The sequence below is a fragment of the Ammodytes marinus genome, assembly GCF_949987685.1.
Source record: "Ammodytes marinus genome assembly, chromosome: 16".
NCBI lineage: Eukaryota > Metazoa > Chordata > Actinopteri > Uranoscopiformes > Ammodytidae > Ammodytes > Ammodytes marinus.
Window position 1 is genome coordinate 24,299,557 of NC_137220.1, and position 15,700 is coordinate 24,315,256.

Sequence of the window (15,700 nt, forward strand, 5' to 3'; positions counted from 1 at the left end):
GGACTAAGGGAATACTTTCTTTTATAGTTAAGGGAGTGTTGTAATGCTATTTGTTTTTTTAAATTATCCATTTGTTGTTTTTATTTACAAGTGATGTTTTTTTTCTGTAGTCGTTAAGCAGTTTGTAACTTTGCTAAGAAAAGTACCATATGAAATAAAGTTTTTCATTATAGTTATTATTATTATAGTAAATGTTTACGGTTTACCTGTCTCAGAGTAACTCCTCACAGACATTTTTTGAAAAAGTTAATTCGGATTATATCTCAAAAACAAGTCAAACTCAATCAAACTTTATTTATATAGCACTTTTCATACAATCAAATGTAACACAAAGTGCTTAATACAACCCCCCCCCCCCAACCCCCACCCAGAGATATGCATATACATGCAAAAAACAGATCAAATAAATTAGAGCTCTTTATAGTGATTAAAAAAAGAGAAAAAAAATACATAGGATAGAAATTAATAAAATTAATAAAAGAAGAAGAAGAAGAAGAAGAAGAAGAAGAAGAAGAAGAAGAAGAAGAATCAATAAATGAAATAACTAATAAAAGTAGTTATAAAAAGTGAATAAAAGCAGACTACATGTATAAATACAATAAAATAGGCTATAAAAGATATAAAATAATACAAATAAAATAAATAATTAAATAACTGAATAAAAAAGTTGTTTAATTAAAAAGCCTGACTAAAAAGGTAAGTTTTTAGTTTACCCTTAAAAATATCAACACTCTGCGGCCTTCAGGTCATCAGGCAGTGTGTTTCACAGACGTGGAGCGTAGTATGAAAAGGAGGTGCAGTTACTCATAAATAACAGAAGACATTAGAGCAAAACACACGCAGACTGAAGCGAAGCCGGAAGTCCTCGGAGGTTCTCTCTCTTGCGTAGACGCGATGGGAGGAGTTTCCAGTGAGAGGCGTCAAATGCAGCTAGTTACGGTTTGACGCGAGGCGAGAGTGTGTTTGCAGTGTTTTGTAGTGGTCACGATTATGTCTCGCGGGTAATGTTTCACTGGTACAACCTGCTGAACGTTTGCTCTCGCCCCTCCGCGCCCTTGTGATAGGACTTATTAGTTTGAATCAGGTTTTAATCGATAGAAAACGGCTCGTGCGCGGGGCTTCACCGGAGGTAAGCCTCATTAGGGAGCTAATAAAAAAAAATCTCAGATCGACTCACCGCTCTGTTGCTTGTCCTGCAACTTTTACCAATGTCACTCTTAAATTGGTGTTTATTTACCGAGAACTACTTCAGCAGCTATTATTCAAACCGTTGCTGTTTCCTGAAGTGAGTATTTGGCGTGAAAGTGTCCTAATTGTGTTGTCTATGCCGTACACCAGCACCCTCCCAGGCTTGACTAGCGGAGTGGCTGAAATAATGGCTGAAATAATAGCCGTCAACGCCGGTTTAGCATCCTCGCCGTCCGCTATCAACGTCATATTCCAGGACCAGGAGAACACCAGTGCCGCGGCCGCCGCTCCTCCAGTCTCTCTGAGCAACGAGGACTACCTATTCGTGGAGGCCAGGCACCCCAACACTGTCCTGCAGGGCCTCAACAGTCTGCGGCTCAACAACGCCTTCTGCGATGTGACCCTGTGCTGCGGGGGGCAGGAGTTCCCCTGCCACCGCATCGTGCTGGCCTCTTTCAGCTCCTACTTCCAGGTAACACATCACAGACCTAGTCACACTGAAAGGTCAGAATTTATTATGCAAAACGCCCTTTTTCATGTTGTTTCGACACTGATGTGGGCTATAGTGAGCATAATATCTATCTCACCTCAATGTAACGATTGGGAGTCCAGGCTCATGTTCATTAGCTAGAACAGCAATAAACTGTACTGTGCATGTGCGTGTGTGTTTACTCAGGCCATGTTCTCCACCGACCTGATAGAGTCCAAACAGGAGCGAGTCGCCATCAATGGAGTTGAGCCTCAAATGATTGGCATGCTGGTGAGCTACGCCTACACGTCCGAGGTCTACATCTCCAAAGCCAATGTTCAGGTAAAGGGATGCCTCTCGCCTTCTCTCTTCCCATCTTCACCCCCTCCCCTAAAGAGCATGTGCGATTGAAACTTACTTTGGTGTGGCTGCAGGCCCTGCTGGCAGCGGCCAACCTGCTGGACGTGATGGCTGTGCGAGAGGCCTGCTGTCGCTTTATGGAGCGTCAGATGGATGAGATGAACTGTGTGGGGATTCACTGCTTCGCTGAGGCCCATTCTTGTAAGGTGCTGGAGAAGCGCAGCATGGACTACATTCTGGAGCACTTCAACAGTGTTCATCTGCAGGTGAGAGGTTACAACCCGAGTGTGTTCCTGTTATATTAAACCAAACACGGATTCGGTCCACTCAGGTTTCTCTTGGTAATTATTTCTAGAACCCATGCGTACACTCTGTCACCAAGTCAATATAATGCTGCCTCAGCACATGCCACCAGGGCCTCACCAGGACAATTGAGGCTGCCAGTGTTACAGGGGGATTCATGTGTTAAAAGGGGCTTAGCAAAGATAATCCACCTCCTGTCATGTGATTAGCACATTATGGATGATGCGCCCTGTGTCTGAGGAGGTTGTCACTTACACTTACATTTTTTCCGCGTCTCTCCAGGACGAGTTCCTTTCCCTGTGTGTGGACAAACTGACAGAAATCCTGTCCAGTGACCACCTCAACGTGCCCGAAGAGGAGGTGGCGTTCGAGGCGGCCATGTTGTGGTTGGGTAAATCCCCCTGCCGCAAACAGAGCTTTGAAAAGGTCAGAATCACTTGGGTTTACTAACGCTCTGCTGCTTCTCCTTTTTTTTGCAACCTGGTATGAATGTGTTTACTAGCGTCCTGCTTCGTCCCAAGCATGTGCTATTGAGGTGACGCTGAATTGTTAAAGAGCCCTCAACTCTGCAGCTGTTTAGTTTATCTGTTTATTTGTTTGGTTCATTTAATTTGAAATGATAAAAGGATTGTGACACACTTTACTCCTTAGACATTGCACCGTACATTATAGCTCTTAGAACCTTTTACAAGAAACCATCAAAGAATGAGTCTGTTCAGTTATCCATCTGTGGACACTAAATCCCCCCCTGCTTTAGGATACTTAATATTTATCATTTTCATGTTTACTTCTATTTGTCCCTCCATAGGTCCTGGAGCATATCCGGCTGCCTTTGATCAGCCCCTACTACCTGCACGATGTGATCGAGTCTCTGGACGTGGTGAAGGAGAACCAGGGCTGCCAGAGGCTCATCTCCCAGGCCAAGGACTACCTGCTGCTAAAGGACCGGCGAGGAGAGCTCTACTGTTCAAGAGCCAGGCCACGCAGGTCCACAGGTGAACACACGAGGTGTCAACGAGACCCATGGCATTTTCATTATGACTAGAGGCTTCATCTTGGTCACGTATCCAGCCTAGTGTTTCTCTTTTCTACACTTAATGAACCACACATTCTAGTTAAAAAAATGTGTATCTTGGCAAGGGTGAAACGAACACTGGACTTCAATTTATCGATACTATATTTTAGTTGTATTTTTTTTTATAAAGAGGTACACATTAAAGCTGGTTTTCCTATTGTTACATTTTTTCCTTTAACATTCTGCTAGATGCCCGCCAACCACTAGAGCTAAAAAAAAAAAAAAAAAAAAAAATTGAGTCCATTAGTGAATCGATCGGTCATCTGCAAACATTTTGATAACCAATTCATCACAAATAATTTGAGCATAAATTGAACATGTTCCAATCTTCTTAACTGTGACCTTTTTTGATTCAATCAATCGATTTCAATGTAGAAACTAAAAGTCTCACTCCTCTCTCTCTCTCTCTCTCTCTCCCTTCCTCTTCTCCCGTCGCCATGGCAACAGGGGCGGCTGAAGTGATCGTGACAGTTGGCGGGGAGGATGACAAGGTGGTGCTGCGCAGTGTGGAGAGCTTCGACCCCGTCACCAGCCAATGGAAGAACCTGGCCTGTCTGCCCTTCGCCGTCAGCAAACACGGGCTGGTGGTGTCGGGTGAGGAAACGCTGGCACTGAGTAACTTCTGTCTCTTTTCATATGTTGCTCATTTTATCTGTGGTGTGTTTTTTTTTTTTTATTCATTTTTTATTCTTAAGACGTATTTATTTTTTTTACTATGCTTTTTATTTTCCATGCACATTGTAAAAGCACTTTGTGACCCTGTCGTCTGTGAAAAGCGCTACATAGATAGATTTTACTTACTTACTGATGATGAAACTCCATATTAGGGATGCACATGACTAGTCGGTTAAACGTCCACTGCCTCACTAGTCGGCACCAGAAATACTAGTCGGCTAGTATTTTATTTTCTTATCACTTGGACTTGTACATACAATGTGTGAGATTGAAGGTGTTTGTAGCCCTATAGGTGTGGGCTAGTAAAAGAAAGAGAGAAAGAAAGAGAAAAGGGTGAGAGCAGCACAAAGTAGAACAGTTTTCTTATTCCTCCCGTCATCTGTTATAATGCTGCCTGTACGCACGGCGGTGGAGACGAACCCAAAACAACACACAGCGCGACTCGGTGGGGTCTGGCGATAAGCAAACAGTAGCCTACACTAATGTTTAACAAGAAACTTTATAAAGACACACTTAAAATAACGATCTGGACCAGTCGACTAGTCTAAATTAAAACTGCTGTTTAAACCTTGGGGAAATTAGTGGCTACGTGCATCCCTATGGTGTCCCCTTGGTCTGAAATGAGCCACAACTGTCCCTCTCTCCCTTCTCTGCAGACTCCACTCTGTATCTGGCAGGCGGAGAGTTCCCCGACGGCTCAGCCAGCAGGGAGATGTGGCGCTACGACCCCTGCTTGGACTCCTGGATCGAGATGGCTCCCATGAACGTAGCACGCTCTGAATTAGGTGAGCTGGCTCCTGTATGAGGATGTACGGTATATCATGCACCGAAAAACTTGCATCAAACACAAAGTGCTTCATATCACCCCTGAGTGATTTTGAAATACAAAATGTGTTTCTCGTCCCCAGCAACCGGTGAAAATAAGAGCAGAACTCTGACTTCACGTAACGCCATGTTCAAATTGTGACCTTTAGTAGTACATTTTATTGATTTTTATTTCTGCTCTCCTCAGGCCTGGTGATGTTGGACGGCTTTGTGTACGCAGTGGGAGGGTGGGAGGGACACTCTCGTCTGGACTCGGTGGAGTGCTACAACCCTCACAACAACTCCTGGCAGTTCATCAAGTCGGTCAAGGTGGCCGTCACAAGTCCAGCTGTGGTGGCGCTGGACGGACTGCTCTATGTTACTGGTGGGGGAAACACAGGCTTGCAAACAGGCGGTTTGTGCTTTTTATTAGAAGCCTTTTGGATGTACAGTTTTTTTTTCTTAATTTCATCCTGCTACATCCACTCTGTGTCCTGACAGGTGGTGCGGTTCTGGAGGACGGCGACGGCACTGACCTGGCTCAGGTGTACAACCCTCAGCTGAGTGTGTGGACGGAGGTGGCGCCAATGCAGATCGCTCGCTCCGGTTCGGCTGCTTGTACACTCAAAGGAAAGCTTTATGTCATAGGTATGTAATGCAACGCTGCGGTCGCTAATCAATGAAACGCAGCGACAAACTTAAAAACTGTTTGGTGTCTTTGCGTGTTCTCCAAGGTGGATGGCACGCTTCGACGGAGAACACGGATAAGGTGGAGTGTTACAATCCCAAGACCAACCAGTGGACCATGTGCGCTCCCATGAAGGAACGACGCTACCGGCCCGGTGCTGCAGTAGTGGATGGGAAGATCTATGTCCTGGGAGGAGAAGAAGGCTGGGACAGGTAAGGGGAAAGTTCACAACAGTTTGGACATGTGGATCATATGGTGATCTAATGCCAGCAGGAACTTATCCAGGAGCCCAGGAACAGCTTAAAGCGGCTACGAGTAACATTTAAATATCTTTTAAACAGTCTCATAATCATAAATTACCTTTAACAGCAAACGAGACCATCAGTGCAAAGAAAGACGTTTTTATTACTGCGTTTGGTCTGGTTGCACACCCAGTCACACCCGATTTTCGGTTCACGTGTGCATGCTCTATGTTCACATATCCGTATTGGTGGCAGATTTCAGTGTGGCGCAGCGACACGATTTGAGAAGCCTATCCCTCCAGGTGAGGGAAGGGGAGCGGGAGCCTTGTTTGAGACAGTTATTTTTCGTCATAATGACTGATAACGGGGCTGAACCATCAAAGAAAAAAAAGAAAATGCAATGAAGAAAGGGAGAGTGATAGGCGGGCGGGAGGGCGTTGCCAAGCAACGTATACACAATTTCATGGGAACGAACTAGACTGCAGTGTTTACTCCTAAATGAATGAGCGGTAGCCTACTAAAACAAAGTTTACTTTGCCTCACCAGCATCATCAGATGACCATTATTCATCTGAAATAGTCATTATTTACAACAACATAAAACACATTACCTCATCGTGATCCATACTAACTGCCGTCTCTCATTCATTCGCTTTGTGTGAGGACACGGAATCTTTCAGCTCCGTGAGAGGTGACACTGCATCAACTCATTGCAATCAGGTGTGTGTAGCACTGACTGGCATTAGTTGATGCTGTGTCACTAACCACTCTCACGGAGCCGAAAAGAGTCCGGTGTCCTCACACTTTCAACACACGGACTTGCACTATATTGCTTCCTGATCATTTGAATCTCGCACGCCTGGCACGAGCTAGAAAACAGCTTCACGACAGCTGGCGTCGTAAAAATACTACCGCTTTTGTCCAAAGGGGCCGCCGCCAATGTGCCATGTTACTCGTAGTGGTTTTAAGGAACTTGCATTTCAAAAGTAGGAAATAGATTCTATAGAAATGTACTGATTTATATTTTCTGTGCAGGTATCACGACACCATTGAGAGGTACTGTGATGAGACGGACTGCTGGGAGATCGTCGGTGAGATGCCCACCAGTCGCAGCTGGCTCAGCTGTGTCTCTCTCCAGCTGAGGAAGGACACACACACCCTGCAACCCTGACATCTGAGTGTGGACATTGAGAAGGAAAAATCTTTTCGTGGTTAATATTTGCACCCTCATTAGGGTGTACGGGTACGTGCTCAGTGCTGTGGAAAACGGCCAGCTGAGAAGGGAGATGCCCTGGACTTGGCACAACACGGTGCACTGTTACCGAAGGAACAAAGTAGATGGTTTTACAATCAGTAACTACCTGTGGACGAGACTCACTCACTTTGCGTGCCTCGTTTTTGGCGTTGTGACAATGGGGAACAAGTGATCAGCGAACCGGAAATCTAAACCCATTCTACGTATGATGTGAACGTCATGTTTAAATGTTGGAGCCCCTCAAGTCTGTGAAGATTTTCCCTGCCAACATAATGTATTTTTGTATCATTTTATTATGTGATGTTTTTATTGGGTTGTGACCAGCTGTGAGAAAGATGTTTTAAAAAAAAAAAAAAAAAAAAAAAGGTCAACATTTCACTCAATCAAAAGATGCTCTTTGAGCCCAAGAATCACATTGTGGATATTTTTGAAGGTTACATGTGAAAAGAAATTGTCTATACGTGATCAGTGTTTTTGTATTTAAACTTTGTAAAGTTCTGAGTGATTGTATTTACTGCAATATGTTGAGTATATTTTTGTATTGTAATGTGCCTCATGAATTTAAGTGATTTATTTTTTTTTTCAATTTGAGTTGGGTCCTAATAAAGATGTTAAATTCTTAACCATGAGTGCTGTGTTCTGCTTTTCCCCTCTGTATTTCTTAAAGAAGCCCAAAAATAACAAATGCATGAGTGAGCAGAAAAATAGATACACCTATGTTGGCTTATACAAAAACCTTGCAATACTTAAAATGTTTGCTTGAAAACCAAGTTTGCCTGTGTTTAATTGCCACCTTTTAAAAATAGACTCTTCTATTTGTTTAAATGTGCGAAAGACATTTCTACATTTTGAGACACCAAGTATAATATAATTATATTACTATCAGCCCTAAATAGAGACCTGTAGCCTATTTGTTACACTATCACATCCTTGTCCTCTTAAACTGTGATCAGCTATTTGTATATATTAACTCCTGCATTAGCACAGCTCTTCCTTTTAGACTGAAAACTGTAAATATTTCTAATTTTGAAATATTCTTGTATTCATAATAAAATAAAATAAATCACGTATTCTGTTACTTCTTCCCTGTGGCCCTAATACTCGTAGTTTATAGACTTTTAACGTTCTTTTACATATTTTTCACATATGTAGTTTTATTGTGTGCACCAAACAGACCATGGAAAATCCACTCTGTGTGTGTGAACGTTACCGAATAAACCTGATTATGAATAAAAAGGACAGAATAATTTCCGGATATATATCTTGACCATCTTGAATAATCTTTGATTGGCACGCACGCTGCAGTGGATTGTGGGTACGCCGCCGCCATAGCTTGTCTTTCTGTCCCGGCTGAAGGAGATAGCCAGGAGTCATGAGAGGAATCCGGTCTCTGAACCATCTCCCCGTGAGTCCCGTTGTTGTTTCTACCTGTGTGGTGTGAGCTGTGTGACCGACAAGACTTGAACTCCTACCGCTTCCAATCTCGAGCTGACGGAAACCTCGCTTCCCCTGTCGTTAGCTGCAAGCCGGCTAGTTAGCCTGCTAAGTGGCTAGCTAATACATGTTTACCTAATGTGTAAGGGCTTGCTTGCTTGTTTCCTTACAGCCGAGTTAAGCAACAACGTCTCCCCCAATCATTTAACCGTGCTGGGTGATAGTAGCGGGTACGTGTGCGGTGAAACAGCCTAGCTCCGCGGCTAATTGTGCTTCTTTGCTCACCTGAAGGTCATGTACGAGCTCGTACAACGTACATGCAACAACTTATTTTGCTCAAGGTGTCTTGAAGCGAGCAATGCTTCACCTGATTTGGCCGTACTATAGTGACATGAATTGATTTCACTCATATACTCTGTCAGGATGTAACAGTGACCAGTGACAGGGCGTGTGTATGTCCTCAGTGGTGAACTTAATTGACCCATGCCAACTTAGTTCACCCTGCTCTGCTTTAGCACGGTATCAGTGACTGCTGCTGAACGTGTGAAACGGGAATGATCATATGGCGCAATAATAGTATCTGACTTTTTAAATGAAGTCATTAGACAATAGTCTTATTTCCTGTTATGTAACACGATCAGCTCAAGATTGTATTATATCCTAGGGGGAATAGTTTGCGTTGTTTACTCTGGTGCCATTATTTTATCGACAAAATGATTGTTACTGTGTCCTAATAAAAACAACGTAGCTGATTAATAAATTGATCATTCCAATAATAGAAAGTTGATCAAATAAGGCGAATTACATCAAAATAAGCCACAGGTTTTGTCTCAAGATTCCCCTAAAATGATGCAATGTCATTGTCTGCTGGAGACCCCTTGTCTACAGTACAGTTACATCTCATGTCCAAGTGAAATAAGGTGTTATGTATCCAGTATTGTACTTTTTATAATTGTTTTTTAACGATAAAAGGAACCAGATGTAAATAAACAGGAATGTATCTAGTAAAACCAACTTAGTTTAGTGTTCTTCTTTCCTGTTGTTATATTTGGAGTAACGGTAGGGAAAGGCTGATATACCGTATCAATATTTGTCTTTAACTGTTCATGTAGTTATAACAGAGTTAATGAGGTGACAGGTGTTTTGAAACATTTATAGCTTGAGATCGGTCCAATCTAACTTGTGCATGCTTTTGTGGAGTTATTGCACTATTGGAGAAAAAGTGTGTTCTTCTCCGACCTGCACAGCTTTCACACAGGAGGACTGTGGTGCTAGGTTAGGTCGAGGTCAGTACGCTTTGAGGGGGAAAAAAGGCTAAGAAGCCACTTGTCCTTAACTTTGGTGTCACCATCTCCCTCAGAAACGCTGCTATGCTGCAGCCAGGAGGAGTGAAGCCCTGACGGTTCCCCTGGCGGGCATCAAGCCGTCTTCCGCCACACCTCTACCTCCCCAGAATGTCCAGGTAGGCCACACTCGTCCACACACCCAACAGCTGCAGGCTACAATCCAAACGGTCAAAAACATCTTTGAGGCTTCTCCAAAATGGTTATGAATAGAGAGAGAGAGAGTATGTTTGAATCAGGAAAGAGACATACATTGGTTAATAGTTTGATTGCAGCTTTTCTTTTGCTGCCTCAGGTGTCCAAGCTGCCAAACGGTCTGGTGGTAGCATCGTTGGAGAACTACTCCCCCACGGCCAGCGTCGGTGTGTTTGTGAGGGCCGGGAGTCGCCATGAGACCGTGGAAAACCAGGGCGTCTCTCATGTGCTACGTCTGGCTGCAAACCTGGTAACTTGTCAATGTGGGACTGGTGCCCTATAGGAAACTGCGTAAACCAATTGTTTTCTTTAGAATTGCTCAATTATTGATATTCACAAATGTATTTTAGCTGCGTACTGTGACATAATGGACAGTCAACTCTAATTTTTCTTACACTTGTTGATTTTGTGCATGTTGTTTTGTAGACCAGTAAAGGTGCGTCTGCCTTCAAGCTCTGTCGCGGTATGGAGGCACTGGGAGGGAGCCTGAGGTCAGTGACAGGCCTCTCTTTACATGTACACACTTGACTTCCGTGCCATAAATAACTGAGGGAGAATGCTGGTGTAAATATAGCCCAGTCCGTCACTGAAACCAACTGTGTCATCCTCATCTGTTTACCTGCAGTGTGACCTCATCAAGAGAGACCATGGTGTACACTGCAGACTGCCTGAGAGACAACCTGTGAGTCTCTTATGTCCAACCCCTAATTTTTTTTAAATATTTGCATGTCTTGTGTGTGTTCTTAATACGTTATTGATTGTGTGCGTGTACAGAGGGACATTACTGGAGCATTTGGTCAACGTGACGGCCGCTCAGGAGTTCCGGCCGTGGGAGGTTAGCGACCTGACGCCCAGGGTGAAGATTGACAAGGCTCTGGCTCAGCAGTGTCCTCAGATAGGTCAGGACCACAGGTTCACCACATTCAGGGCCGGTTTCACAGACATGGATTAAGCCTAGTTCTGGACTAAATTGTACTTTCAATGGACAATCTCCATTCAAAACTCCATTTAGTCCAGGACTAGGCTTAATCCATGTCTGTGAAACCGGCCCATAAACACCTGAGTTATTAGTATGGAATAATGTTTCCAGGGCCGAATGCCATAAACAGAAACTTTGATAGCAGTATACCTTGATCTTGATGTAATGGGTTCTAGCAGAATTAGAGCATTGAAACTATTTGAAGAAACTTAGCCCTGCTATTTACTGGCAATGTTTTTTTTTGGGGGGCTTTTTAACTTCTGAGGAACCAGTAATGGCAAGTGCATGGTGCATTAGATGCATAGTGGCCAGTGAGATATGCACATTACAGGGACTGATTTGATTCAATGTCCATAATAACGATAATGCTTAAAAAGGCATTTTCCCAGATCTAATCTCTGACATTTATATATATATATATATATTTTTTTTTATCTCATAGCCTTTATTTATTCATTCAACCCCTATCCTCCTCTACACATGCAGTTGAGGGAGGTGTTTATAGAGGTGGACCTGCTGTATCTGAATGAAATGATTTGAAATGTGTCTCATAACTGAACTGTCTGACCTCTGTGTGCTCCCACAGGTGTAATCGAGAAGTTGCATGAAGCAGCGTATAAAAACGCCCTGTCCAACTCTCTGTACTGCCCTGACTACATGGTCGACCATGTCTCCTCCGACATGGTAATGATCTTTTGTCTTGCATCATATCTACACATTCTGTAAGACAGTAGTAAATGGTTTGGTCTCTTTGTTAGTTTGTGCGTAGCTCTTACACACCTCTCCCTGTCTTTGTCCTCCTCCCCTCGTAGCTGCAGTCATTTGTCAAGGACAATTTCACCACTGGCAGGATGGCTCTTGTAGGACTAGGTGAGTGTTTAGTGCTGGCTATTCTAGCTGCTCTCCTCCTCACGGGTATCCATTTTACCAAGGAGGCATTCTGGAGTCACAGCTGCCTTGTTGTTTACAAGCTGTGTCTGTGTGATCGTGTGTGTGTATGTGTGCTTGCTTTTGCTCCTCTCAAATGTCATCTGGCATCTGCCCAAAGACACCAAGCTACTTAGTCTCCACTCACAGTAAGGAATATTCCAGCAGTGACTCTACTGGTTATGAAGCGTGTAGAGTTTTGAACATGTAACAAGGCCGATTTTACGTTGGCGACACATGCTGCCCTTTTCTAACCCGACAATGTGCAGACTTTAGTTGTAAGTTAAGCATCTAGGATATGCCTATGACACACACCATTGTGTTTTATATGGAAATGTTGGGTGGTCCTCTCTTAAAGAAAGACGTAACGCACATTGGCACATTTTTATTTATTAAGCCTTGACTGGGAAGCCTCCCCATTATTCAACCACAATGCTGCAAATTTCAGATGGGCTTTATCAGACCCGCTCCACTGACATGCTCATGCTTTATGTCCCACAAGCCCCATCTGAGTTGGGAAAGCTTTTAGCTTCAATGCCCCTGACTCCTGGAACAGCTTACAGCAACAAATTGAAATAAAATACCTTCATATCCTTTAACAAATTTATACATATTATCTTAAATCTGCCGAACTCTACCTGTAACTGTTTTAATTAGGCTATATTGTACTTTCACCCATTTCATTTTAATTCCTGCCACTCTTCACCACTGTCTAAATTTATTTTAAATTTTTTTGTCTGCATCAGCTCTTGTATATTTGATATATTTGCATTGTATATCGTGTATCTATTGTTGTTTTTGCTTTGCATTTGTTTGACTCGACATCATTGGAAATTAGAGCCACCCCTCAATTGATCTCTCGAGGAGAAATAAAAGTTAAATCAAAAAGGAAATGAAAAGGTTTGACTTCAGTGTTATCTGATGTATGTGTCCAGGTGTGGATCACTCCGTCCTGAGGCAGGTGGCCGAGGGGCTCCTGAGTGAGCGCAGCGGGGCTGGAGCGCCAGTGGCTAAGGCTCTGTACCGTGGAGGTAAAACTGTGTGTTTAAAAGTGACAGTACACTCTTTTGAGATCCAGCTATGCTTTAGTGGCATTATTGACACAATGCAATCGTATGCGTTTGAGTGCAGGTGAGCTGAGGGTGCAGAACAACGAAGCCTTGGTACATGCACTGATCGCCAGCGAGGGCGGAGTGACCGGCAGCGCAGAGGCTAATGCCTTCACCGTGCTGCAGAGGGTGCTGGGAGCTGGGCCACATGTAAAGAGGGGCTCCAACATCACCAGCAAACTGAGCCAGGGTATTGCCAAGGCTACCGCACAGCCCTTTGATGTAAGTTGGACATTGTAGTGTGTGTGCGTGTGTGTGTGTGTGTGTGTGTGTGCGCGTGCGCTGCATTAGTTATAAAGTGTTTGTTTCCCCTAACGTCAGGCGACCTCTGTATGTGTTTCAGGCCACAGCCTTCAATGCCTCATACTCCGACTCCGGCCTGTTTGGCGTCTATACCATCTCACAAGCTGACTCAGCAGGAGAGGTAATCACCAAAAACTCCCTCTTTTCTGGATGACCATAACCTCGTCCAAAATGTGCAAAGAATCCTTAATCGACCTTTCACTGATGACCGTGCTTGTTGCTGTCCAATGTGTTAGGTGATCAAAGCGGCCATCGCTCAAGTGAGTGGTGTGGCTGAGGGAACTGTGTCCGAGGCCGACATCACCAGAGCAAAGTGAGTTCACTGAGCATCGTTGGACATGGATGGAAGTGAAGCAGTCGTGTGCCAGACAGTTTTGTAATGCGTGGTGTTGTTTTTACTTTGTGTGTGTGTGTGTGTGCAGGAACCAGGTGAAAGCCGATTACCTGATGTCGTTAGAGAGCTCTGAGACCCTGCTGGAGGAGATCGGCGCACAGGTCCTGGCCACGGCAGCGTACCAGCTCCCTGACTCTGTTCTGCAGGCTATAGACGCAGTCACCCAGGACGACGTGGTCAAGGTGAGCGCTTTCACTGTGGAGAGACTGTATGTAGAAACGTCATTTTTTAGTTTTTGTCACGCCCTCACTTCCATGATGTGTTCCATTATCTGCTGTAAGTTGCACTAATTCATACTTTCACCTTGCCAATGGAGCAAAAGACTGTGTGATATGAAAAAGACTGCTCAAACCCATACAGATATGGCTTTTTTTTATCTAATTAGTTGTACTTTACTTTGGTTTTGCTGCTTTTTACTGGACGCCGTAATTGGACTTTAGAATTATCAATCAATACAGCTTGAAGTTATTTACATACAATGTTTTTATTTAACTTTCAACCCAAGACACTAACATTTTGTGAAATGCAACTGACTAAGCATTGATTGAATCGTATTTTTTTTCTGTTTAACATTTGATTGACAACAGTGTTGTTTCTTAACAGGCTGCGAAAAAGTTTGTGGATGGCAAGAAGACCATGGCATCTAGTGGACACCTCACAAATACGCCGTTTGTGGATGAAGTATGAAAATGTAACTAAAGAAGGAGGGGATTTTATTATGCTGGCTGTATTTAAAAAAAGGAAAAGAGGACCTCCAAACCACCAGCCTCCTGCTACAATCATTTGATGTTGCCAATCATTTGTATTCTGTCTCACAGTAAGAGTAAGCGCAAACAACGAGCCGGAGAACCATAATGCAATTTTTTCTTTTTCCTTTTTTTTTCTGTCAATTTAACTGTATATCTATGTAAATTAAAGTAATGACAGTAATGACTATCTGTTTGCCACTTGAATTTATATCATATATTTATATGTGACATGTGTGAGTCACTGAAGGCTTAAGTGCATCTGGTGGTATTTTAAGCACTTAGAGATATTGCTCCATTCATCAACCAATAGGGGGAGCCAAAAGCACAAACATGACTGTCAGGTTTGAAAGGTTTTCTTTTATGCTAAGTGAAACATCCTACATGTAGGCTCAAACCATCCTCCTCTTTGCTTCTTGGAATGAGCATTTTTTATTTATTCAAGTATACAACAAGCAATATGTACATATTAAAGAATTCAAATAAAAATACTCATGTGGTGGCCACTGGCAGTGTGATGTGGAAATGTTGGACTATATTATTACACTATTTATTCATAATGCATTTACATTGTATGAGCTAATGTCTTGCATGTAGAATATGAATCTGAAGAGTGGCATGTTCCTATAGCTGCAAGATAACCACAGTTGAGTTACAATTACAATATTTTAATCTGAAATGGAGTTGAGTAGAGGTATACAATGGAGTTTGCACTGTCAGACTTGCAGTGGAGATGCAAAATGTTGCCACTTATTTAGGCTACACCAATACAGTATTACTATGTCAGAAGTGTACGAAGATAATTAGAGCTAAACGATTCTGGCCAAAATGTCGTCTTTCTTGCGTTTTCGAGTTAACAAAATAGCTTCGCCTGTCTGTGACCCCTCCAAAACAGACAAACGCACTATTATCCAATGTTTCCGGTCAGAATATTAAGTGAAAAGACACACAATTCTGAAAATGAATACAGAATTATGAAGAAAAAAAAGTCAAAACTCAACTACACTATTCGTGTTACTATTCGTCTATCATAAAATAAGTTGCCTTCATTATTTGCGACGATCAGGGCGACTCAGGACAACACGACATGGAACATGAACCATGGCATGAACCCATGCATGAACCCCGTTTTCTGTGTAGTATCGCGAGAAGACATCGCCCACCCTCCTGAACGTGAAGAGACTGCTGTGTGTGTGTGGTGTGTATGTGTGC

General features: G+C 43.2%; 2 protein-coding genes across 3 annotated transcripts; both read left to right on the forward strand.

Moving 5' to 3' along the window:
- The first annotated feature begins 987 nt into the window (after window positions 1-987).
- On the forward strand, window positions 988-7,649 carry LOC307263516 (kelch-like protein 24). 2 transcript variants are annotated; one of them, XM_080044668.1, is made up of 12 exons: window positions 988-1,129; window positions 1,339-1,660; window positions 1,865-1,999; window positions 2,092-2,283; window positions 2,603-2,746; window positions 3,129-3,315; window positions 3,843-3,989; window positions 4,727-4,855; window positions 5,083-5,259; window positions 5,376-5,522; window positions 5,609-5,774; window positions 6,839-7,649. In XM_080044668.1, exons 2-12 carry the CDS (start codon window positions 1,376-1,378, stop codon window positions 6,972-6,974), a joined length of 1,845 nt encoding a protein of 614 aa, XP_079900794.1. In that variant the 5' UTR covers window positions 988-1,129; window positions 1,339-1,375; the 3' UTR covers window positions 6,975-7,649. The 2 variants fall into 2 exon arrangements, with proteins under 2 accessions (XP_079900794.1, XP_079900793.1); XM_080044667.1 differs by having other exon boundaries at window positions 988-1,660.
- A 720-nt stretch (window positions 7,650-8,369) lies between these two features.
- Window positions 8,370-14,994, forward strand: uqcrc2a (ubiquinol-cytochrome c reductase core protein 2a). The gene is made up of 14 exons (XM_080043761.1): window positions 8,370-8,463; window positions 9,853-9,954; window positions 10,131-10,280; window positions 10,457-10,521; window positions 10,656-10,712; window positions 10,805-10,929; window positions 11,596-11,693; window positions 11,822-11,879; window positions 12,872-12,967; window positions 13,068-13,267; window positions 13,389-13,469; window positions 13,585-13,661; window positions 13,771-13,924; window positions 14,346-14,994. Exons 1-14 carry the CDS (start codon window positions 8,431-8,433, stop codon window positions 14,427-14,429), a joined length of 1,380 nt encoding a protein of 459 aa, XP_079899887.1. The 5' UTR covers window positions 8,370-8,430; the 3' UTR covers window positions 14,430-14,994.
- The last annotated feature ends 706 nt before the right edge of the window (window positions 14,995-15,700 follow it).